Source organism: Rhincodon typus, chromosome 1 (genome assembly GCF_021869965.1).
Source record: "Rhincodon typus isolate 14 chromosome 1, sRhiTyp1.1, whole genome shotgun sequence".
Taxonomy (NCBI): Eukaryota; Metazoa; Chordata; class Chondrichthyes; order Orectolobiformes; family Rhincodontidae; genus Rhincodon; species Rhincodon typus.
This window is the reverse complement of record NC_063332.1, coordinates 61256602-61283871: the sequence shown is the minus strand read 5'-3', so window position 1 is coordinate 61283871 and position 27270 is coordinate 61256602. Positions and strand designations below refer to the sequence as shown.

The following is a 27270-nucleotide window of genomic DNA, read 5'->3' as shown; positions in this document are numbered from 1 at the left end:
AACCAAACCACACCAAAGCCAAGTTTCTGTATGAATCTTGCTCATTAGATGAAAATGGATCATTTTATGAACTCTTTTTGGATTACTAAGGAACTGTGTTGAACAGAGAATTAAAATGTATTGGAGATTTTGAATTGGTCAAACCTTTGTTTACATAAGCCACTCCTTATAATCCTCGCTTACACAGCATCTCTGAATTGGAACAAATTCTGATATCAAGTAAATGAGTGACATGGCTTGTAACTTTTTTTAAAAAAAAATTGTACTGTTGCGTTGCTGCAAAACAATTTGTGTGAATGTGTAAATAAGTTTATAGCATAAACCCAGTCCTGTGAATTTACCAAAGCCCTACCAGATCAGATGTCTCCATGGGTCATCTTGCATTAGTTGCAGTGTGTTCCAGAAATGATTATTTTTCTAATTATTTGCAAAGCTGTGCTTATCTTTCAGTAATGGTAGACCAGTTTAACTTGAAGCTGCACAGGGTATGAAAGTCGAATGCAGACAAAACTGCATTGGTGCTGTCTGCGTTTGACACTTTTCATAATTTACAGTATGATTGTAATGAAAGAAGGATTATAGCTTTTGAATCCAGGGGTTCTTTAGGAAAATTAGTGGGGTAGGGTGTGGGTTACTTTTGAATGTTGATGAGATGGTATTCTGAAATGTGAGTGAAGTGTATATGATTGCTTAAAGTTTACATTGCATCTGAGTTTACTGTTGTAAAATGCTTGCAATTTATTTGTAATTTGATTTGATTTTAAGATTGCATTATTAGATACCTTCTAATTGAACTGATTTCGAAGTGCACATTCGGGGCTGTGGTGCAAATTGTGTTTTGGCAAATTGTGTGATGGCAAGTGTTTTTAAACCTTTAAATGTTACATATCTCTTTTTTTAGGAAAGTATTTTAAGCTGCACCTGCAAAATTATCTACAGTGTTTGGTTTTCTATTTTTTTTTAAAGTTTGCTTTTTAGAATAGATCCATGGCATTTTGTTTGTGAAATGTTCATTTTGATTTATTGCAGATTATAGCATAATGTACTGTGATTTTGTGTAAATGGCCACTTCTAATGTTTTAAGCCATAATGTTTTACTGTGGTACTCAGGAAATGTTGCTATTGCTCAGGTGAAATGTTTAATCTTATTTCTGTCTGCTGCCTTGGCTGGGTAGTAACGTTGGAGTTCATCCAATAACTACTACGATAAAAAATAAGTTTTTGTGAGCATCAAATTGCTGTTTGTCAGATCTTGCTATGCACAAGTTGCCTTTCATCGTTTGTTTTTCCAAATTTGAACAATGACTACTGTTGACTGGTCTCCTTTTTGCGCTGTAATTGTCATTATCCATAAAATTGTATGGATATGTCTACATAGCACTATAATTGAAATCAAACTGTTAATTTCTGGAAATATGTAAATATTGTTGTATATACATTTTGAGTGAATAGTGCATGCATACTAGCGTTACTTGAAGAAATCTAGCTGCTGCATCTTGAATTCTTGGTATGTTGTTCACAATTCAGTTGTCATGCATGGAAATTCAGCAAAGAAATGTGAAACATTTCTTGACCTCTTTAGCATTAGGATTTCTAGAGAGCCATCAAGCTCCTCTTCACTTTAAAAATGCAGGATTTAGACTTTTTCTTATTCCCCATCCAGGATGAATAACCTTTTGCCTCCAGAATTATCGAAACCAGAACTAAAGCCAATAATGTTTTGTCTTTTTAGAGAAGTTACATGACTTAGATTAATCTTTCCTTGGAGTTCCTACCCAAATTGTGTCTGTCTTATTCCTTTGGAACCCTTTATTCAAACAACTCTGCCATGTCAAAAAACCTTTTCTGTTGTTATTATCTCCTCCTCCTTCCTCAAAATGCACATGACTCTGGAATACACAAAACTGGAAATTGTGGTTACTGGTTTTTATTTGTTGAAGTGTCTCCCTTAAAGATGCAAAAGATTATTATGTTGGACAATTTTTCAATCTGCATCTATATTTCTCTTGCTTCCTATTTTGTGGAGGTCACTACTCTCCAGATTTCTGCTTCAGTCATAATCAGTGATTATTCTTCACCCTAAGCATGCCCTTCTCACCTACTGAACTTTACACCAGAGATAAATAATCATCTTCTGACTATATCCTCTACTTCACTGCCTAATTCCAGTAGCTATACATGCCCTCTGGAACTTCATCTGCAATCTCTCTCCCTGTATCTCCTTTCTTAAATATTTTAAAATTTTATACAATTTTTTTTTGAAGTATCTTGAAAACCCACCTCTTTGACCAAAAGGTTGGTTATCTCTCTAGACTTTAAAGCTTTAAACCTTTTCTTCTTTTGAAGTGTCCTTTTACTGTGATGTTGCTTTATAAATGCAGGCTTTTGTGGTCATATGTTACATGATTGCATTCTATTAACATAACAGATTGTACTTTACAATATTCTTGCCCCAATCAAGTTGGACTTATCTTATTACCACATTTTTTTAGTTAATTTTTTTGCAGTGCTAGAAATAAAATTTGAGATCTTGTTGTTTAATATTTTTTGACTCCACATAGACTGTAACTGCATTGGACAGTTGTCATAACATTTATTTTTGACTGTAGTGGTGTATGCCCATTTGATGGATTAAGTGTATCCATTTTAATGACTTTTTCTCCAGTTAAATCGTTCAGTACTCATGACAGTGTAGCCAAACCAAGGTCCCACCATTCTAAAATTCAGTAGCTCTGCAAACTATGATTGGTAAACAATTTTTTGCATGTTTGAACTTTATCTTATTTAAAATGATGCTTTGTCACCTGTATGATGGATATTTAAATCTATCTAGTTAACAATATTCTTTGCTTAGAACACATTTTAATCCTTTAAAGCCAAGACAGTACATCTAAAATTGAAAGCAGGGGTTCAGTGCTCTCTTGTTTACTGTTAATTTCCCTTGTGGTATTTGGTTAAATCTTAGATTTCAGGTAGTCCTTTCTAGGTATAAGCGTTGAACTGTAAATGAATGCGTTTGATACAAAATAATGTAGCATTATTGTAGGGCTTTGTTTATTGAAACGCATGAGCCCATTGCATATCTAGTTGAATTGATGCATTTCTTTGCCCCACAGCTGTAGAGGAAGCACAATTGGATAGACATGTTCTTTAAAAATACTGTAGCTTGTTTTTACAACAGAGCCTCTGCTCATTGACAGACTTGCTTCTGAAACGTTATAGAATTCATTGACTTGTAAAGAATTGCTTTATTGAACTTATCGAACGTTTACCATTCAGCAAATTCCAGGTGTACTGCTTCATTGGTGATTGCTACTCAACTGCATGTTTCTTTGTACGTTTTTGTTTGAATGAGAATGTTTTTTGGTGAGAAGCACACTTTTTTTATTGTGAAACGTGTCTGATTTTTTTTTAGTTCCTAAAACATGAAACAGATTAGATTTCACATTATGTACCAACAAACAGGTCACTATGATGTTTGGGTAGAAATAACGTGCAGTGGTTATGGGGGTGGGGGTGTGGAGAAGGGAGAAAGGAGATTGGTATTAGATAATTGCATGTTTGAAGGGTCAGTACGGCCACAATGAGCCAAATGATCATCTCTTGTGCTGTAACAGTTCTGTGATTGTGCGAAAACATGCAAGTTTATTTTGAAAAGCAAACATTTCTTATTTTAGGAGATAAGAAATAAGAACAGGAGCAGTCATTAGGTTCCATAAGCCTTCTGCACTATTCAATAGAATTATGCCTAATCTGACATTCCTCACATCCACTTTCCTGCATTTTCCCCATAACGCTTAGATGATCCTCCTCCTGATCAAGAGTCTATTTTAGCTTTAAATAGACACGAGAACTCTATCCCCACAGCTCTCTGTGGCAAGGAGTTCAAGATATTCAACCCTCTGAAAGAAATTCCTCCTCGTGGTTTTAAATTGGCACCCCTTTTATTCTGAGACTGTACCATCTGGTCCTCGCCTCGCCCATGAGGGAAACATCCTTTCACCACTTAAGATTTCCCTACTTTTCTACTCTTAAACCCTTTGAAAATTTTAGCCACCATTCCATGAGCCTTCCTGATTGCCTGCTGCTGCACCAGTGTGCTAGCTTTGTGTTTCATATACAAGTTGCTGCAGCTTCCAGCCTGAAGAAGTTACCCTCCTCCCTCCGGACAAACCTCAGGGGATCTCTCTCCCACTGCAACTCTCTCGTACCTCTTTGTTTCCTCTCCTCTATCCGCCTCCCACTCTCTCCCTATTTATTTCAGAACCCCCTTCCCCTCCCCGCCCCTCCCCCTTTTCTGAGGTAGGGTCTAGGCCCGAAACGTCAGCCTTTCTGCTCCTATGATGCTGCTTGGCCTGCTGTGTTCATCCAGCCCTGCACCTTGTTGTCTCGGATTCTCCAGCATCTGCAGTTCCTACTATCTCTGCTGCAGCTTCCTGCAGTTTTATTCCCTTTAAGTACTATTCTGATCTTTTGGTTCTGCCTTCCAAAATAAACATCACAATTTCCATGTTATCTACTCCGTTTGCCACTTTTTCCCCGTTTTCCTAACCTAGTGTCCCTCTAAACTGTATCCCTCTAACAACCTGCCTTTCACCTATTTTTCTATCCGTTCGGTTGTTTGTAGCCTGACTAGCTTGTATCAAACAACTTGCAAATAATCTTTGAAGTCGGTAAACAATAAAAGGCGTGTGCTTCTGAAAAACCTACATTTCCTTTTTTTGGGCTTACTTGGAACTAGAAAGCATTGTTCTACAGAAATCGCTGGCTATCCACGTGCTGTAATTTTAAAGTACTTATCACCGAACTGGTGGATATGATTGAATTCTTTCCCAATCTGTCCATTTTATCAATGTTTAGAACTCTGGCCGGAATTTCAGGCACTGCACAATTTAGATTCCTGTCCAGAAATTGCTCCAGCGTTTTAATTTCCTTCGAATGATCGGGGATGTTGAATTGCACAAACTGTGGAAGACCTGCTCGAATGGTCAAACTTTGAATAATGATTACCTTCTGCCAGGACTCCCCCTATTCAAGCAGCTAGTTTATCTGTTGTTTAATGCTGGCCTGAAATCGTTTTTCCGATTAGTCGCGCTGATCACGATGTCGGCTGCCCTCTCCCGGACGTAAAAAATTTTAGGGAACCGACCAGGAGTTAAGGCTGAAGAGAAGGAAAAACAATCCTTGGGTTTCGCTATTTCTACCAACAAATGCTCAGGCGCATTAAATCAGTCACGCTTACATGATTATTCGGATCTCGTGCTTGCTGATTGGATGTGGAAAGTCAGTTCCGTGGCTTTTGCTTTTTGGGCACTATTAGTTTCTGTCAAATCTGCGGAGAATGGGATGTGGGCGAGAGAAGATTTAACTCGTCTAATTTTTTCCCCCCTTCTCCAAACATTTATCACACAGACAGAACTTAACTAGTTCACCGGCGTTGCCTCATTGAACTCCTAGATCATAGAATCCTCATATTGCGGAAACAGGCCCTTCGGCCCATTTAAATCCACACCGACGCTCAGAAGAGCATCCCACCCAGATCCATCCCCCTACCCTTTCCCTGTAATCCTGCATTTCTTATGCACACCTAAACTACACATCTCTGAACACCGGGGCAATTTCCTGTGGGAGGAAACCGGAGCACCCGGCGGAAACCCACGCAGACTCCGGAAGAATGTGCATACTCCACACAAATATTCGCCAGAGGTTGGAATCGAACCCCGTCCCTGGCGCTGAGAGACAGCAGTACTTACCACTGAGCCACCGTACTGCCCTCAAAACTCATCGGACTCGCAGTTAAATCCCAAGGAATAATGTTTATTTTTGTGCATCCAGCTGGTTGGCAATAATACCGAAGTCTTGAGATCCAAAACCTGACACGCCCCTAGCCTAACAACACACAATTGTCCTTTGCCCTATGTGCACAAATCAGGACAAATCCAGTGTGGCCAATCCAATTTCACGAGTACAATGATGGAAAGTGCCATGAACAGTGCTATCAAGTAGCACCTGCCCACCAACAACTGCATTGAAGTCCAGTATGGGTACAGCCAGGGCCACACAGCTGCTGACCCCACTACAACCTTGGATCAAAAATGACAAAAGAATGAGATTTACCAGCATGTTGCCTGGCATGGAAGGTTTGAGTTATAAAGGCTGGATAGGATGGGACTTTTTTCGCTGGAGCATAGGAGGTGGAGAGATGACCTGGTAGTGTTTAAAATGATGAGGGGTATAGATAGAGTTAATAGTAGTTGTCCTTTCCCTAGGATGAGGGATTTCAAGAGTAGCAGGCACTTTTTTTAAGGTGAGAGGGGAGAGGTTTAAAAAAGACGCAAGGCAATTTTTTTTACACGGTAGTTTGTGTGTGGAATGAACTTCCTGAGGAAGTGGTGGACGTGGTACAGTTACAAAGTTTAAATGACATTTGGCTTAGTACATGAATAGGAAAGGTTTGGAGGAACGTGGGCCAGGAGCAGGTGGGCGGGACTAGTTTAGTTTGGGATTATGTTTGGCGTAGACTGGTTGGATCGAAGGGTCTGTTTCCATGCTGCATGGCTCTATGACTTCAACTACATTCCAGTGGTGAGGTAAGGGGTCACAGTACTTGATATCAAGGCTGCATTTGACCCAGTGTGGAAGCTCAGATCATCCAGTTATTTTTCTACCTGCAATTTGAGAGAGATTTAAGGTTACGTTTTCTACTCCTTTCCCAGTAACTATAACATTTTAGTGTCTTTATATTTGCTTGGATCTAAGTGGTTCAGTTTGTTGGAAAGAAATTATGAAAATCATACCTACATATTTTGAACTTTTCGATGATGGAAAATATGTTTAAATTTCATCTGTTATATTTTGTAGTTTAGAGTAGAGGTGTCCTGTTTTATTTGTTCGATGTTCTTAAAGTAAGGAAGGAGTGGCATTGTGATTTTTTTATATAGAATCATTAGAATCCCTACAGTGTGGAAGCAGGTCATTCAGCCCATCAAGACCACACTGACCCTCTGAAGAGCCTCCACCCAGACCTGCTTCCCGTCACCCCGTCACCCCATCCTTGTAACCCTGCATTTTCTGTGGCTATTCTGCCTAGTCTGCGCATTCCTGGACACTATATGGACAATTTAGCATGATCATTCCACCTAACCTGCACATCTTTCAACTATGGGAAGAACACCTGGAGAAAACCTATGCAGATACGGGGAGAACATGCAAACTCCACGCAGACAGTCGCCGAGGTTGGAATCGAACCTGGGTCCCTGGCGCTGTCAGGCTAACCACTGAACCTCCATGCTGCTGGAATATTTAAAAAGGCTATACTAATACTTGAACATGGGTTCAAACCCACAACAGTTGGTGGAATTTAAATCCCAAGATTTTGAGGTATCTTGATCATGTGAATGTGGAAAGGGTGTTTGCTTTTGTTGGAGAATCTAAACTAGTGGTCACTGTTTAAAACTAAGGATGTGCCCGTTTAAGAGATTAGAATTTTTGAGGGTTGAGTGTCTTTGGAGCTTTCTTCCTCAAAGTAGGTTTGTGATAAGGGAGTGAAAGATTATTGGTGTATGCAGGTACTTGGAGCAAACAGACCTGCCATGACCTTATTGAATGACGGAACAGGCTTAACATAAGTGGCCATTGTCTGCCCTTAATTCACGTTTGTAATGATTAAATCTGGTGACCGTGGCAACGATCATCACTTGCTTTAAAAACTGAGTTCATTAATGTACTCTTTAGATATGAAAAATGTGCCATCGTATATAAAAGCTGGGAAGTTATGTTACAGCTCTATAAAACTTTAGTTAGACCACATTTGGAATATTCTGTTCAGTTCTGTTTGCCACACTACCCGAAGGATGTGGTTGCTTTGGAGAGGGTGCAGAAAAGACTGACCAGGATGTTGCCTGGTCTAGAGGGCTTTAGTTATGAGGAGAGGTTGGATAAACTCATTGTTCACACTGGAAAGACGGAGGCTGAGGGGTGACCTGATAAAAGATTACAAAATTGAGATGCATTGATAGGGCGGATAGTCACCGGCTGGAAAGGCCAACTACAAGAGGGCACAGGTTCAAAGTGCAGGGAAAATTTTTCACAGGGTGGTGGGTGCCTGGATTGTACTGCCAGTGAAGTTGGTGGAAGCAGGCATGTTAGCAACGTTTAAGGCGTATCTTGATTTACATGTGAACAGGAGACAAACAGTTAGAAACTGCATAGGCAAAAAGTAGCTGGTCTAAATAAGGATTCAGAATTGGTGCAGGCTTGGGGGGTGCTGAAGGGTCTGTTACTGTTGTGTTGTCACCTGATGTGGCTTAAATTACTTGAAATGCAAACCTTTGGTTCACTCTGAAATGGCTTGGCAAGCCACTCAGTTCAAAGGTACATAGGGATGGATAACAAATATTTGCCTTGCCAATGATTACCATATCCCACAAAAGATGAAAATATAAAACTACAAAATGCTTCGGTGGTTATATAGAAAATAGATCCATTTGTAGAACAAAAACATCAGATTTTCTGCTTTAGCTATTATCCAATTCTTTTGTTTTAATGGTCTGTATGAAAATGCTTTGACATGCAAGTACTCTCGTTTCTGAACAGAAAATGGTAATCTTTGACTAATTTGCAGATTAATTGATCTTAGAGCACTTTTTGGCAATTATACAAAGAGCAATTTGAGGGAAGGTAATTAATCCAAACCCTGTAAAGTTGGCATCTCTCAGTTTATGCCCATGAGAGTGGTTTAGTCTTTACCAGATTAATTGACTGAGACAAGTTTGAATGTAAATTTAGGGTAAAAAAGGAGACCAGCAAATTTAAAATTCAGAATTTTCTTGCAGTTTTGCTTCGCCTTTTTAAAATATATGGTGTTTATGTCTAACAAAAACTGATGCAATAGGGTGCTACGTTCATCTCTGGCTGGGTCTGAATCAAGCATAAAACAGTTGGAGGAAAATGTGGATTTTTAACTAAATGCGTTTATGCTAAATAAACTGAATTTGGACACTTTCAACCAAATGTGAAACCACATACAAAACTGCAAACGAATAGGCCAGTCAAGTGGAATGATTAGAATGCACTGTTTACAGTGTGCATCTTCTGAGTGTTGGTACCAACTGTAAAAAGATTAATTTCCTATGCTCAACGTCTTGGATTAAATCTCTGGCTTGCAAGGAACTGTTTCTTCTCAACTTTTCTAAATTCTCTGCAACTGCTGAATTGGCTTAACTTCCTTATTAATACTGTTTCAGTGCCCAGTATTTTGTTGAAGGTCTTTTGGACAAGCGCTAGACGAAGAATAAACAATCTTATTTGAATTCTATAGATATTTCATTATGCTGGTATGAGATTTCGGCGACTTTAAAATACTGGGCAGCTAGTATACTTTTTGGAACAATAATATCAAGAAGTTAAATAATATCCAATTTAGTGCAACTAAATACATCTTTCAGGATTTCTTCTGTATTTGCTCTCATTGCAGCTCTAATCTACACGGTGTATATTTGTGATTGGTTGACCCTAAACAATTTTGGAATTCGGGTGAAGAAACAATTTAAAACGGGAGGAAAATTTGACACTTGAGTTTACTTTGGACCAGATGCATATCAAGTTAACAACGATCTTGCAATCTTCATTCGTATTCTAATATTCCATGATCTTGTGACTGGAATGTTCAGTATTCCTGCCCACTTCGTAGGAACATATCTACAATGTTTTATGTGCTTTAGATCCTGTCTGTAACCCAAATCAGGGTTTCCTGGAAATCCAGTTAATGGATAAAACAACTAAGTGTGGTTACTAAAGAATCATTTGTTAATGTTTTATGTACATTTAACTGCAGGTTAAAATATTTCTGCCATGAACAGGCTACTGTCTAGACAGTTTCAACTGTAACAACCAGTTTGTTGTTTCTTGTGTGTTTGACTGTTTAAATTTGTTGCATAGCCTTGTGTTACCATTTCCAGCCTTTCTCTCTATACTGGGGAAAGCCGAAACAATTGTAACAAAGTCAGTATGAATGGCAATGGCAATTCTGTATCATTAGAATTATAGAATTTTACTGTACGGAAGAAGGCCATTTGACCCATCGTGTCCATACCAGCTCCTGAAAGAGCTAGCCCCATTCTCCAGCTCTCTGTCTCTGTCTCTGTGTAGCCCTCTAAATTAATCACTTTCAATATATATCCAGCTCTCTTTTGAAAGTTTGAATGGAGTCAACCTCCTCCACTCTGTCAGGCAGTGCACTCCAAATCCTAACGACTGTGTAAAGAATTTTCTGCTCATCTCTGTCCTAGCTCTCTCGCTGGCAGTTTTGAAATTGTGACCCGCTAGTTACTGACATACCCACCAGTGGGAACAGATTATTCTTCTTTACCCTGTCAAAATTGTTCATAATTTTGAACACTTCAGTAAGATCCCTTCTTAATCTTCTCTGCTCCAAGGAAAATAAGCCCAATTTCCTGAAATGTTCTTTTACCTAAAATTCCTGTCTTGGTATCATTCTAGTAAATCTCCTTTGCACTCTCCTGAGGTCTTTAATATACATCCTTAAGAAAAGTCTCTAGAATTGAACGCAATACTCCAAATTTGGTTGACCAATAATTTGTAGAAGTGTAGCAGCATTTGTTTTTTTATACTCTGGGTCTATGTTTATAAACCCAAGATCCTGTAAGCCGTCTTAACTGTTTTGACTTATCTGGCCACTTTCAGAAAATTATGCACGTGAACCCAGAGGTCTCTCTGCTCCTGGACTCCCTCAAAGTTGTACCATTTGAGCCTATACGGTTTCTTTGTGTTTCCGCTACCAAAATGAATTACCTCGCATTTCTGTGCATTGAAATTCATCTGCCATGTGTCTGCAAATTTGGTGAACTTGAATAGAATGGAGTCCTGTAGTGTGGAAACAGGCCATTTGGCCCAATAAATCCACACAGACTCTCTAAGGAGGATCCCACCCAGACCTGTAACTCTGCATTTCCCATGGCTAATCCACCTAACCTACACATCACTAGACACTATGGGCAATTTAGCATGGCCAGTCCAACTAACCTGCACATCTTTTGACTGTGGGAGGAAACCAGAGCACCTGGAAGAAACCCAAGCAGATAGGGGGAGAATGTGCAAACTCCACATGGAATTGCCCAAGGGTGGAATTGCACGTGGGTGCCTGGTGCTGTGAGGCAGCAGTGCTAACCACAGAGCCACCATGCCGCCCCAAATTGTCAGTGACTCCCTGATGTCATACACCGTCCTCCTCAATTCATTTTTCTCCCTAGCTGCTTATCAGCAAATTTCAAGATTTAGCTCTTGATACCCATCTCTAAATGGTTTTATATAAATCAGAAAAAGCAGGGGTCCCAATACTGATTGCTGGGGAATGCCACTTTCAATTCGTCTCCAATCTGAGAAATGCCCAACTATGCGTATCCTCTATTTCCTATCTTTTAGCCAACTTCTAATCCATGCTGCCAAGGGCCCATCAATCCCAAACATTTCTAATTTGCTAACCAACCTGCCATGTGGCACTATATCAAATATTTTCTGGAAGTCCAAATATACAACATCTACAGCGCTACCTCATCCAATGTCTGTGTCACGTTGTCAAAGAGCCCAATTTGTCAAGCATGCTCTGCCCTTGATAAAGCTATGTTGGCTATTTAGTATTGAGTTGCTTTTCTCTCGGTGCTTTTTTATCTTATCGCGTGCTATGGCCTCCATCAGTTTTCCCACTGTAGTCATCAAGCTGACATATCTGTAGCTTCCTGGGTTATCCTTTATCCCGTTCTTAAACAACTGTCACATTTACAATCCTCCAGCCCTCCAGGTCCAATCCTGTGTTCAGAGGAGCCTGGAAAATTTTTGTTAGCAGTTCCACAATACATACTTCTGTAAGTAAATCTATGAAAAATCTAATATAGTCTGTTTTGGTCAGTAACTTCAGCTGACTTCTCGAAACTTGGATTTTGCCATTAAAAATGCTTTACTAGTATTTGATTTCCTTTTGTTGTCAGTTTGACACTTCTGTTTGAGCTTGAGCTGAATTCTGTAAATTAAACTGACAACTTTAACAGATATATAACTGCTTAGTGTAATTTTTTCCTCTATAACTTACATTTGAACTGTTGAAGTTTTTTAAAAAAAAAAAATCCATTGGACTGTTTTGGGAATACAGCCTATATCAAAGTGCCTGTTAAGAGAAACACTAGGTTTGGACATTTTAATTATAGTAAACAGTGTAGGGCTATCAGTGAGCTTGTAATTACTCCTCCGGTAAGATGTTTGAATTCATTAGTTGCAAAATTGACTATTATCCTCTCAGTTTGTCGTGGAGGTAAAATAATTTTGAATTCCAAAGTTTAAATCTCACTTACATGCTCTTGCTGAAGAGAGGATTTTTGCTATTCTCCTGCCCTTTATTTTCAAAAATGCTAAATATCAATTATCTCCTAATTTGACAATTCAAACTCATGACGAGTGGTGATGGCTCATAGTTTTGTCTACATTCCCAAATTCTAATCTTATTTTAAAGATTATAAACCAAAAATTTGCACTTGTGTAATCCTAGGAATTTAAAATCCTTCATTTGGAGGCACATAGGAATAAATGTAAAATTGGAAAGAGTATTTAGTAGTTGACTTCTCATGCTGCTTACATTAAAAGTAAGAAATTAATTTAGGTGACCCTTTGAAATGATATCAGGGATTTACGTGCTGTTCGAGAACTGAGATCTTGGTTGAACTGATCACTTATTGTGATTTAATAAGTTTCGCAAGTGAAAAGAAGTAAGTGTAGAGATGAACTGATTCTTGACCATTCGTTAACAGCATACCTTTGAGGAAACATACGTCACCTCTCTGATGCAGGTCCTTACAACATTTTGTTGGAGTTGAAACTTAATTCTTTACCAACATTTGAACATTCCATGAATTTTTAAAAAAATAAGTTATGCAATCATTCTATCCACACAAGATTTGATCTCTCTGCTTGCTATCAGGTTAGTTTATAAAGGAAGGCCATTTGCAGTAACCAACCAGTGATGATTGGAGTATAAACTACTGTCAGATGTGTGAATACATTCCAGAATGAATACGCCAGCTGCACTGTTCCAACATGCTTGTGTATATAAACTACAAGAATGTGTTTCTCTTTAGATTGTGTTGGCAGATTTTTTGTTTTGAGTCCTTTGCAAGTTGAAATTTGAGTTCTACAATCCAGTCCGTTGATTATTACTGACCGGGGATTGCAAGCAACATATCAAAAGTTGAAAATTACGTCATTTTCTTCCATTTCTGGCAATTTTTTTTATCATATTCACAAGTACAAACCCCTCTGTGGATATCATAACATTTGTTTCTCAGCATCTTACCAAAGTTGGAATTTTAACTCAATAATTCACTGGCGCACATTAACTTAGAGAGGCTTGTCATACTTAATGCAGCACTGAATTGTCTGTTAATACACTCAAATAAGTTTCACTGAAAATCAGTAAAGATAGAATATCTGGACTCCAGTTTGTTGGGTTTTTTTGCTGTTTTCATTAATATTCTGAAATTAACTACAGTTTCTGAAAATCTGTTATGTGGAAATCCACTAGTTGGTAGTGAATTTTACACTTTTTTTTTCACAGGATGCATTACTGAGATCTTCCAGATTGCAATAAACAGAATCTTTGAAATGATCAAACTTCAACATTTACACAATTAGTTTTATTATAAAAAGCCTTGTCAAATCACTCATTGTTGATGTTTTGATTCTTTTGCTATACTAATAATTACTGCTAAACACTGTCCGGCATTGTAAAGCTTTTTTTTTGTTGGGGGAATGTCAAGTTTCTCCATAATAAACTTTATCACTTGATTAAGTCAGAAGTAAAAATAATCATTATTTTCCAATCTTTGTCAATTTTCAGGATACATCAGCATTAGTGTTGTTACGCCAGCAGATGGTTAGTTAAATTAGCTGGATGACTGGTTTGTGATGCAGTGATGCTAACAATATGGGTTCAGTTCCCATGCTGGCTGAGGCAAACATGAAGGACTGTCCTTCTCAACCTATCCCATTGCTTGAGGAATGGTGACCTTGTGATTAAACTACCACCAGCTCTCTCTCTGAGAGAGCAGCCCTATTGTCTGGTAAGACTGGTAACTTTATGCTGCCTGCTAGTTCTTGTATGAGATTCATTCTCCTCTTTACCTTGGCTTTATTGTTCTGGAGGTTTTGTTGGTAAGTCAATGTACGGTCGGAAATGATTGATTCTAATATATTTTTTGATCGGGACTGGGATCAGAACTGGACACTTGTCTCCCTGGTCAGCAAGTTGTTTCAGGTGGAATGTAGAAGTGTCTTAGTCTTTCAGCAGTATGTCTGTATGGTACGCACTATCGTAGGCACGAGATAAGTCGTCCAAGGGCCTTTCTGGAAATTGGCTTTGCAAAAACTTGTCTGTTTTGGGATGTAGTCTTTATAGCAGAAGGCATTTCAAGACCTTCTGTTATTGTGAGTAGGGTGATGGGGTAATGGTTGGTGGGTCACCCCAGTGGCTTTCCAGCTTGGAAAGGGCTTTTGCGAAGTACGTTTGATTAGTTCTAATGGCATGGATATTGGCAAACAACTCTGCTAGCTGTTTGCTGATGTTTTCAGGAACCTGGTTGCTGTCCACTTCTTGAAAGTAACGAATTGAGGCCTGTTTATGTGCAGCAAGCTTTAGAGACTAATTATGGTTGTTTTTTAATAGTCTCCCCTGGGCACAGACTAGACCATATTCATGAAAGTTATCTGTAGACTTGCAAGGATATGAGAAAAATTTCCTCTTTTGTTTAAAATTACATCTCATTGATATAGCATATTCTTCAAGGGTTTCTTTTATCATTAATTTTACTGTTTTAAAATTACATATGGGGGTCTGGTAGCAACTATCAGTTGAAAATGACAAAACCATACAAACTTTGAAACTGATCTCCTTCCTATTTCCTTTTACCACCCTCCCAAAAAGAAAACAAATCAAGCTTTTAAAGTTGTGATCTATATTTGGCAAATTTATAGAATACCACACCCACAGTTGCACAGCTTTGCAGACTTGCAGGAAGTGGCCAGGGTGATAGAAAATTCTTGTGCTGAATGCTCTAAGATTGCTTTTGGCTTTTCTACAGTGCAAAATCTGATATTGCAATGGACGACTAAATGTAGTTCATTGATTCCTTATATTTCTCTGAGTACTTTTGCTTTTTACTTCACTGAGTATATTTTGCATCATGGTGCTATTTAGTTGTTCAACTTTCAAAAATGTTGCATGTTTGAAGTAAATTGATAACTTGAATAGAGAGAGAATACTTTCTTTTTCTGCATCTGGCTCATGATATAAGTGGAGCCTGATTTACTGGGTTCTGGATAACTTGTCTGCATCAGAGTTGTCATATAGCAAGTAGGCGATACCACATGTGATTGCCTACATTAGCACATTAAGCTCTTGGAGCTCTGCCAGCTCACTTCGATAGCTAAAGGTTCTCTTTTTTTGTTTTACTTTTATACCAGACGTGTTGGCACCAAAGTTTGAGAGACAACTTCTGCAGGAATAGGTTAGATTGAACAAACAATTGATGTAATTATGATCGTCAAGTGTCTGTTGCCCCCCCCCCCCCCCATTCTCTGAAGCCTAGGTATTCTTTCCAAGCAGACCTATGATATGCATTTTGTTTCAGGGAAGTATACAACTGAAAGGCTAGGGTGAAATTACATCTCGTTGCAGCAGTTTTTTTTCAAAAGTTGTTTAGTTGCCAAGCTTCAACAGTTTCAACTACTTTGAGTTCTGTCATGACTGATTCAGCAATCCTTTAATTTTTTCTAACATTGCTTTTGAACCTCCCTTTTATGTGATCTAGAAACTACAATGTAGTAGGCACCATTTTGTCCAGGCCAATGCCAGCCTAGCAGCATAAGCTTAATTTCTTCCATGCAATATCCTTTGGCTACACAGTACAAATTACTACATTGGTGCCACCTGCGTTAGCACTTGCCTTTTTTTTAGAAAAAAAGCTGAAAACACTGGATTATTATTTTGAGTATTCATTATAGTCTACAAGCAGGTATGACTGCGCATTAACTCATGCAATGTTTGGTTTGTGCTGAAATGGAGCAAATTTCTTGGATGTGGCACCATGTCTGACCAAACATTTTTTTGAAAGTGGTTGGCTGGGTTTGCTTTTATATCAGTGAATGCAGTTCACTTCAAAAGTTACCTGTTGGATGTCTTACAAGGTGGAGTAGGAGTTTCCTAATGTAGATTGAGTCTATTTCTGAAGTTTGATTCCACCTCCATGAGGAAAGTACATGAGTTGCTGTACTTCAGAAAGCAGTGATTAATACCTTGCATATTTTGCAGTCTGACCTGTAGACTGATATGGCTACGATTAGTGTGATGCATTCGGAAAGTACATGTGAACTTGTGACGTGCCTTACGTTGGCAAACCTCCAAAATCATTAAACTGTTGCCAATATTTCAAAATATTTGTGGGGTCGGTGCTGTCTAACTGCCTGCAATGTCACTCTAGGGCTACTTAATGCTTGGCACATGGTTGCCTTTTTGATTTTAACTCTGCTTGGAGACTCTAGGTGCAACACGTTCCTGTGCCTTAATCATTTAAATTATTGATTCTTATTTTTCTCTTTTTACACCAACATATCCCCCACCTCTATTCCCGTGGCTGGATACTGTCATCTAAGCTTGTGAAGGTCAACTGGAAAGGACTACATTCCTTCAGAAAGAAGTAAAGATGTATCATAGGAGGAATGAATTTTTTTCAAAATCAAAAAGTGAAGAATCCATAAAATGTAACCATCCTAAAAACGTTTGTCAGATTTATTTGAAGGAAGCTAGTTTCTTAATGGGTGTTTTCTGGTTGAAAGCATCAGCCGTCTTTCCTAGCTAAATTACAAATCCAATAAATGTTCTTGCTCCAACTCTGACCCCCTGTCCCATGTAGGAATGACATCAACACTAGCAGTTTGTCACTTTTGATACGAACACATTTGGTTGCAAAGCTGTCCCAAACACTACTTTATGGACTGTAGGCATCAGTAGTAAAAGTGGAGCGTGTGAGAATTGCAGAAATTTTTCAAAATAAATCAAGAGTAACTTGCAGGATCAGTGCAGCAACACCAAGTTAATCTGTTGCATCAACCCAAGACACTTCCTGTTTATCAAGAAGCCAGTTAAGACTTTGAGCTAATACATCTGTTGGATCAAAAATGCTTTTCTGGTGACAGCATGATCAGGAGGCAGAGATAAGCACTTTAACTCTTGATAATTGAATTAGACATTTTTATACTAAACATAACGTTATGATTCCAGTGAACATTCATTGCATTACAGTAACAAAACTAATTGATTTTATCTTTAAAAGAAATTTGATCACTGGAGTAATGGGGCTAGAGATCCTAGAAAATTACAGAAGTGACAAATGTTTCTAGTTTGTCTTGGCCTAAAAGATGTGGAGGTGCTGGTGTGGACTGGGGTGGGCAAAGTCGGAAGTCACACAACACCAGGTTGTAGTCCTGTGACTTCACCTGACGAACGAGCAGTGCTTTTAAAGCTTGTGATCTCAAATAAACATGTTGGGCTATAACCTGGTGTCTTGTGACTTTTTGAGTTTGGCCTAAAAGAGTTCAAGAAAGCTAAATCAAAGGCTTTCATTTACGTATGTTACATTTTATTGTTTCTCTTGGTTTCACCTTTTATTTAGAAAAGAATCAGGGACAGGAATAGTTAAATTCCATACTGGGTCAACACTATATGGTTGATATTATTAATGCATCATTTTTGTGGAACTAGTTTGGAGTTTGTATAGATTGTTTCTGACTTGGATAATTACATTTTTTTGTTTAATTTGTTCAAAATTTCTGTGCTTCCTTGCACCACAAAAACATAGTTAAAGTATTTTTAAGTGGAGCAAATTACCTGATTTTGCAGTGTTTTGTTGAACTTGTACACGTATTCAAAGTACCTTTCAACAATTTGTCTTTGTGTAATGGTTCAATTTAGAAATAATAGGACTGTAGAGTTGAAAACAGGATTGAGCTTGTCGGTATTAGCAGGTATACAGGAAAAAAACATGCTGAGCCAGTACCCAATTATAATAGGTGTGTCCAACAGTTCTAAGCAAATAAGTGTAAATGTTCCAGATATTTTAGTTGTGATTTGAAATACACCCAATTACGACTTTTTAAAAATCAACCTGCTTGTAATTTTCAAGTTCTGAGATTTTTCTGGCCACCATGCCTTTCTTTTAAGCAAATATATCACCGGCTAACCTGTACTCATTATGTAGTTTGAGCTCCTGCCTGGATGAGTGCAGCTGCAATGATACTCGAAGCTTGGCACCAACCAGGACAAAGCAGCCCACTTGGCACCACATCCACTCTTTCCATCACCAATGCTCAGCAGCAGTGTGTACTATCTACAAAATATACTGCAGAAATTCGTCAAAGCTTCTTCACATCTTCCAAAACCATGACCGATCTAGAGATGAGGGTAGCAGATACATGTCAACACTGCCTGCAAGTTCCCCTCCAAGTCACTCCCCATTCTGACTTGGAAATATATCACCATCCCTTCACTGTGGGCAGCACGGTGGCTCAGTGGTTAGCACTGCAGTCTCACAGCGCCAGGGACCCGGGTTCGATTCCACTTTTTGGCGACTGTCTGCGTGGGTTTCCTCCGGGTGCCCCAGTTTCCTCCCACAATCCAAAGATGTGCAGGCTAGGTGGATTGATCATGCTAAATTGCCGGTAGTGTTCAGGGATGTGTAGATTAGATGGGTTATGGGGGATGGTCTGGGTGGGTTGCACTGAGGTTCGGTATGGACTTGTTGGGCTGAAGGGTCTGTTTCCACACTGTAGGGATTCTATGATTTGCTGTCACTGGATACAATTCCTGTGAAGTTTTTATCCCTAATGATATTGAAGGTCTACCTACAGCACTTTGACTCCAGTGGTTCAAGAACGCAGCTTGCCACCACCTTCGAGGTCAACGAGGGACCAAAAATAAAAATGCTGGTCAGCCAGCGATGCCTACGTCCCACAAGCGAATTCTTGAAAGAAATCAGACAGCAGAGTTAGTAGTCTTACCAGGTTGTACGATTTATTTTGAAGGTGGTTTTCAAAACTGCATGGAATATTGTTATCAAAATGAGTTCAATTAATACCCTGATTGGCCTTTTAGTATGAAACCCTTTAACTAATTTAATGTCCAATTCTCTACTTGTTGTATTAATACCATTATATTTCATATGTTTTGTTTTTAATTGGAAGTAGTTGTTAATATGTAACTTGATTACCAACCCTTCACCAGTTTGTGCTCACTTCAAGTGTATTTCATGAGTGTATAATCACTTCCAAACAAAGTTAGGCTGGAATTTGACTTCCATCGTTTTGAGAAGTAATTAGCATTCCATCACTGCCACTTAACCTCTTCAGTTGATTGAATTGAATCATTTATTGTCACATGTTTTCAATATAAAATACAGTGAAAAGTGTGCCCCATCACCATACATAAGCGCCATTCTCATTACCATAAAATAAAAAATAAACAACGATAGTTTAGGGAGTCCAACCTTTTCCTCCTCTGCTGCTTTGGTCCTGCTTCGGGCTTCGCAGTCCAGGCCATGCCATTGCCAGGGTCCCGCTTCGAGCTTTGCAGCCCACTCAATGGCAGTAAAACTTGGTTGTTATCTTAGAAATGCTTTGTTAAATACCTTTTTCTGAATATAGCATCACTACATTGTTTACCTTTTTCAATGCTGTTACTGAAGCTGCAACTGTTAATAGCAACATTAAGATAAATGGAGCTTAATGTCACTTTTACTAAGAACATTCTGCTGATGCATTCACATTTACAGAAAAGTGTTCAAATTAATCAAAACTCTTACAAGTTTCTTCGCAACTGTATTCACTTTTTCATTCACTGTCACTGGATTAAAATAAATCCCCAATGAAAGGCAGTTCACTATTACCTTCTCACTGGCAACTGGGGTTGGAAAAGAAATATTAGTCTTATTATTAAAATGCACGTCCCATGACCAAATACTTTTTTTAAAAGGAAGTGATGTGAAATCATGCTAAGTAGGTAGTGTCCTATACAAGAAATGCAATTTTGGAAATCACATGTGCGCTGTCTTTAATTTTAGACTAAATGGGCCGGAAGCTGTAGAGAGCATTCCAGATTTGAGGAATTCTGCAACTGACGAAGATTGATATTAATGAACATACATTGCAAACTATTCAGCCTTTTGCTCTGTCGCAGACAGATTGTCATCATTCCATACGGTATCTGCAGCATTCGAAGGAATACACGCCCAGTTTTTCTTATAAAATCCTTGTAGAAGATATTTTTGGGAGTACAGTGAAATATATCAATCTATCAAACATCAAACAATAACATGACTTTTACAGCTTTATAAGTCAGTCCTCTTTTCTGAAATATTGAACATACTGCCCAGAGAACTTTTTTTGTTCTTGTAGCATTCTTTGGAAGCTATGTAAAAATCAAGATTTTAGAATTAATAGGTAAGTTTGTTCCAGTGACTTTAGAATGTTAGAACGTAGAACATAGAACATTACAGCACAGAAACACGCCCTATGTTGTGCCAAACATGCCACCAAATTTAACTAATCCCTTCTGCCTGCCCTTGGTCCATCTCCCTCTATTTCTCGTATATTCATACGAAGCACAATATCCCAGTTAAATGGAGATGGACTGGTCGTGTTTAAAAATATCAATGAAATCTTCTATAATTTTGACAGCACTGATGTGCTGGTTATCAAAACTGAGAAAAGGTAGAATTAGCATTAGATTTTATTGTCTGTTTGGTATACTCCAGTACAGGGATACCACTAAGCGCTCATGATCTTGGGGGCAAGTTACTGGTATGGATAGAGGATTGGCTGACTGGCAGAAGGCAGAGAGTGGAGATAAACCAATCTTTCGGACTGGCAGCTGGTGCCTAGTGAAACTCTGCAGGTGTCCATGTTGTGACCACAGCTATTCATGTAATACACTAATGATCTGGATGAGATAACTGAGGGCATTGTTGCTAAGTTTGCAGATGACACTAAGGCGGAAGGACAGGTCGTGTTCAGAAGTGGGGAGGCTGCACAAGGACTTGAACGGGCTAGGAGAGTGGGAAAAAAATGGCTGGAGTACAATGTGGGCAAGTTGAGTTTATGCACTTTGGTAGGAAGAGTAGAAGCATAGACTATTTTCAAATGGGAAAGCTTCAGAAGTCTGAAGCACAAAGGGACCCGGGAGTCCTACTTCAGGACTCTCAAAGTTAACATGCAAGTTCAGTTGGCAGTTAGGAAGGCATATGCAGTGTTAGCATTAATTTCGAGAGGGCTAGAGTATATGAGCAGAGATGTACTGCTGAGGCTGCATAAGGCTGTAGTCAGATCGCATTTGGAATATTGTGAGCCATTTTGAGCACTGTATCTAAGGATGGATGTGCTGGTATTGGAAGCATTCAGGGGAAGTTTATAAGAATGATCCTAGGGATGAAATGCTTGTCATGTAAGAAACAGTTAAGGACTGTGGGTCTGTACTAGATTTTAGATTATGATGTGGAAGTGCCAGTGTTGGACTGGGGTGGACAAAGTCAAAAATCACATGCCACCAGGTTATAGTCCAACAGTTTTATTTGAAGTCCCAAGCTTTCAGAATCTCTCCTCTTCTTCAGGTGTCAGTGAGAGAGATGGCATCAGACACAGAATTTATAAGTAAAAGATCAAAGGGTCATAGAGCTGATGTGAATGTATTGAACAAATTTAAGTTGGCTGTTAAATCTTTAATCAATTAGAAAGGATTAATATCTGATTTTAAACTGACAAATACAGAGAGGCCTAGATAGAGTGGATGTGGAGAAAATGCTTCAATTTGTAAGAAAGACTAGAACCTGGGGGCGCAGCCTCAGAGTAAGGGATGACGGTTTAAAAAATATTTGGATAGTTAAATGTATGGGAAGAGTTTAGAGGGATATGGATCAAATGCGGGCACTTGGAACTGGGTAGGCACCTTGGTCGTCATGGACCAGTTTGGGCCTAAGGGCCTGTTTTCATGCTGTATTCTTTGACACTATGATTCTATAACTGAGGAGGAATTTCTTCAGCCAGAGTGTGGTTAATCTGTGGAACTCATTGCTGTAGTGGACTACGGAGGCCAGGTCATTGAGTGTATTTAGGACAGATAGGTTCTTTATTAGTAAAGCAATCAAGGTTTATGGAGAAAAGGCAGGAGAATGTAGAGGCTTATAAAATGGTGAGGGTCATAGATGAGGTGAATAGCTAAAGTCTTCCCCCTAGGGTAGGGGAGTCCAAAACTGGAGTGCATAGGTTTAAGGTGCAAGGAGAAAGATTTAAATGAGACCTGAGGCAACTTTTTCACACTGAGTGTGGTGCGTATATGGAACAAGGTGCCAAGTGTTGGAGAGTAGGTAGTATAGTTACAGGACTTCAAAGACATTCTGACAGTTAGATGGATAGGAAAGGTTTAGAAGGTTATAGGCCAAATGCAGGCAAATGGGACTAGTTCATGCCGACCAGATATCCTAAAATGAATGAGTTGGGTTGAAGGATCTGTTTCCATGCTGTGTGACTTGACCCATTACAGTTGCAGAAACTTCAGCCATGATCAAATGGTTGAGCAGACTCTAGGCCAAATGGCCTAATTCTGCTCCTTTATCTTAAGGTCCTCATAGTTTATAGAAAAGAAATAATGCCTACTATCTCACCAATTCTGTGTTAAGTGTGTAATGCAGTCAGCTGGAGAGGCGAAATGGTGATGTAGAGTGACAGCTTAATCATTGGTATTTAGCAATTTATGTCCTTAAGTATCCATAGAGAAAAGGTTAATCTTAAACACAAACACAATTTTCTGCTTTCAGACCTAAACTTGGTTATGTGCAGGGCAATATTGTATAGTAAGAGTTGAGTAGAAATAAGGCAGTGTCTTTCTGAATAGAATCATGTGTCTACAGCACAGAAAAATGGCCTTTGGCCATTTATTCTGGATGGGCAGAGATTTGAGGTGGTAATGCATTCAAGGGCTTTCAGTTGAGACTGATGACATGTTGATAAATTACACAGACTAGAATCAATGATGGTGTTTGCTGGACAATTAGAGATTGGCAATAAATGCTGACCTAGCCAGTGAAGCCCTCATCCTGTGAATGAATGAATGAAGTAAACATTGGTTTTATAAACTACAAGAACCACTTATGAAATGATGAAAAAGTACAATTGTTACACAGTAGGGAACCATGTATATGTGTATGAATGTAAAACGTTATTTTGATTCTCGTTCAATGTGTCTGTGAGCAATTTTTATGTTGGCTTGCTTACTGAATAAGTAGTGAATTTGGTCAAGTATCATATCTATTAAGCTTGTAACTTTTTTTTTCTTGACAGCATTTTCATTTTTGTTAACCAGTGAAGGCTCTAAGATGTGAGAAGGTTGGTCATTGCCAGGAGAAGGTTCTTTGCTGTGGTAGAGATAAAAATCAAAACTAACACGTGAAAATCTCATTTGATAGATGTGAAATGTGGTTCACTTGGGCAGCCAAAATAAAAACAAGTTGGAAATGAACAATTATTTAAAATCTGAACATTTTCCCCTAAAAGCTCCTTAAACTCCATGAATGCTCTGATATCAACCACCAATGACTGGCCACTGATTTGTGCAACACTAGCAAGTTAACTGAGGTACTTGCTCCCCTAAATTCCTTGAATATAGAGTGTCCTAGTTTAAAAGTAATTTGTTTACTATTGTGTATTTTGTTGTAAGTGCCACATTGCAGCTTTTTCAACTTGATGTATATGATTCTTTGTAATTTTTACTGATTTATAGTGTGTAAGATTCTGACTACTTAAATTGCATATTGGAAGTGCGTTGCATCTGGCAATTTGGGGAAAAAAGCAAAGTGCAGTTCAGGCTGATTTGCCCCTGAAGTCATCTTAATACTGGTGCGATTACAGTTTTTGGGGTGATCTGTATGATCACCAGGCTTGCATGTTCTTCTCTGTTTTCAGTGACTAAATGAGTACTTTAATCATGGCATGCTAGAAATTGCAGCTTGAAAAATTGAATTCCAGTGGAAATGTTCACGGGTTACTGTATTTGGAGTGCTATATTTTGGGCTTCCCACAATTGACAGGATTATACAATACAGTAGTAATCCAATAAGCTGATGCATGCCATTATTTATACTTCACATGATTGTCATTGTAAACTGTACTTCTGTCTACCACATCCCACCCAGTTAGGTTTTTAATCGATTTTTCTTGCTTTAATCTACTTGCCTTATGTGAAGTGATCAGTGGCTTCAAGGTGTCTGAGGCAAGATTTCTTCCTGGTGGCGGTGGTGGATGGACTTGACTTTGGTGCAGCATGGGGAAACAGTGAGCGAGCAAGCCCAATGCAGAAGGAGATTGAGTCAGTGCAGGGAGCATTGAGAGTACATGGGAGAGTGAGCCCAACATGGAGGAGAGTGGGAGGAGAACAATCCCAGTGTAGGGGGAGGCGTTCGAGCCCATCGCAGCGGTGATAGAGGCCCCCCAGTATTTATGGCAACGGTGAGAGCAGGCAGCTTGAGGTCTCCCAGCATCTGCGGCAGCAGTGAGCCTGGCGCGGAGGGGACTGAACCTTTTATGGGGAGTGTGAGCCTAGCATGGCTAAGCATTTCAGAAGGACTGTAATACTGAACTTTTAACTTTATTTCTTTCTTTTTCTACTTTGTACCTAAGATGGCGCTGGTAATGGTGACATTTGTTCACTTTTCACTGTACTCATGTATCCTTATACTGGAGTACACCTGACACTAAAATCTAATTCTAATTATAGTTCTTCTCTGTTTTGGTAACCAGCATGATACCAGCATTGACAAAATGGTAGGAGATGTTGAATGCTAAAAGATATTGGAATAAGGCACATATTTATGGGTGGATATTGAAGGTACAGTAGTAATGCTGGCAGATGGGATGAAAAATGATTGTGAATTCTGAGATTGTGCGAATCCAATGCTTCTGACATTATGGCCAACAATGTTTGTCAAAATAACAGATGCTTTACAAATTCTCTTGTTCTTTCTTGCCTTTTAATCTGTTTCATGTGGGACGTCTTTGAATCATTTATATAACCTCTGAATTTGCTGTAAAGGAAATAGCATATTTTATCAAGTACAATATTCACTTTTTTATATGGTATAATCAGAGTACCACTATCAACAATATATAATCAATATGGACATGGTGCCCAGAGGCTTTCCTTGTTAATGTGATTTATGTGTAGTTGAAATGTTCTTTATTTTTAACCATCCTTATGTTACTTTCCTCCTGAATGTGGGACTACTGTTAAAGTATGGTTCCATGGAAATCCAGCAACTCACCACGTTATTTTGTGAATTTAACAGTAAGTGCTAGACTATCTATAAGCTTTAATCTGTCCTTTATGCAAATTAGCAAGAGCAAGAGCCCGAGTGTCTTTGTCTTTTTCCCCTGTTGAGCCAGGAACACTAACCAATTGAAGTAACTTGTCTTGGCTGAGGTCAATAATGTTTCATGCTCTTCATGCAGAATCTTTTGTTATTGTAACACAGGGTATGGAGATTGGACCCCAGAACTACCTTGGGAGATACAGAGATGGAATCTGTGCTATTGGAATTATTCTACACTGTACTTTAGCCATCTTAACCATCTAGCCAACTGAACCATAATTGTGTGCTCGTTAGAAACTCTCCAACATTTTTGAAACATTCTCTACTATTGCATTTGTCCTGCCTCACTGATATTCTGTGGGGAGTAACAGAGCAACAACCATCCTATGAATAAATTTTTTGCCATTGAACTCCACTCCACTCCATTTGCCTTTAAATAGGCAACTCTATCAACTTTGGCAGCAAAAAAGAATGATCAAATACCATAATAGCCAACTTGGAAGGAAATGTATTCCATATACAAGGTCATTCTTCTCACCTTCTCTGTTTGTAGGCATATCATTGATAATTATTCACCAATCTACAACAAAGTACCAATGATTTGTTATTGATTTGGCCAGGAGTCAGTTCTCGTCTTTCCTCAGCAACAGGAGAAAGAGAACCCGTGTTGACAATTATAATTTTACAGCAGTACTTTGAAGAGTTTGAACAATCCTTTTTATTATTTTGTATAGCTATTACTTTCGTGCTACCTCCATGTATATATTTATCTGGTTTATTTTGAATTTAAATAGCTAGCGATTAACTTTGCAGCTGAAGCTTTTGCTTTCAGGCATTTGTTTTTTTTTTCAGATATTCTGGTAATTATGTCTTATGGCAATCTCGGGCTTTAGAACCACTCTTTGTTTGAAACACTTATCTCATAGAACCATGTGTGATACCTCACAAACCTGCTGCACCTTTGGATTTACTATTGATTGTTACTGTGAAAGATGGCTCATGGTATGTTAGATAAGCTGTGATTAGGTGAAGGAAAATGAACTAATGCACATGATATGATGTTTTTAAAAATAGTGAACAAACTTTGTTTGATATTTCCTTTTCATATCCTCTTCTTCCAGTCGTGACCTTGAAAATAAGGAGACACTCAGGGGGTTACCAAAAATGGATGACCGCCCGGAGGAGCGCATGATCAGGGAAAAGCTGAAAGTGACATGCATGCCAGCTTGGAAACATGAATGGTTAGAAAGAAGGAACAGGCGAGGACCAGTGGTAAGTACAACCAGGAATCCTCTTGAAATTAACACATTCTGGGCTGAAGCCTTAAGCCTATGATGTATACAAATGCATGCCCTTTTGCGTATGTTTTTGTATACTTCTAAATGCAAAGGTATAAGTGATAAAGCTGAGAGTACCTTGAAGCTTAGCTTGAGGTGAGATTTAACTCTTACAGACTCGCTTACAGTCAATTGTAATGTGAGAATTCCCAGTATTTATCACTAGGAGATAAGTGTTATTCAGCAGAAATAGGTGAAGATGCTGACATTTGCCCGTATTACAGTAGAGATGCTCAAGTCCTTTTGATCTGGGATAACTGGAGAAAGGAACTGGAGTTGATTGAATTAAAGATTGAGTGTGAACTCTCTGGCTCATGTTACTTGGGAGAAAACCCCATGTCTCGCAGCACTGCTTTGAGATTTTAGAAGAATTGTAAACATTGAATATGGTATTTTCTGAGTGGTTACAGAATGTATAATGGTCTGTCATGAGTCATAAAGCACGGAAACATACCATTCAGTCC

The 27270-nt window shown here is 38.8% G+C and overlaps 1 protein-coding gene across 1 annotated transcript in view; it reads left to right on the top strand.

Annotated features, from left to right (window-relative positions):
* Positions 1–27270, top strand: part of LOC109930444 (mitogen-activated protein kinase kinase kinase 1, E3 ubiquitin protein ligase) — an 85218-nt gene that overhangs the window by 15973 nt on the left and 41975 nt on the right. Inside the window, exon 2 of the mRNA XM_048605054.1 lies at positions 26591–26741. Coding sequence (XP_048461011.1) covers positions 26591–26741 — 151 coding nt within the window. The remainder of the gene's footprint in view (positions 1–26590; positions 26742–27270) is intronic.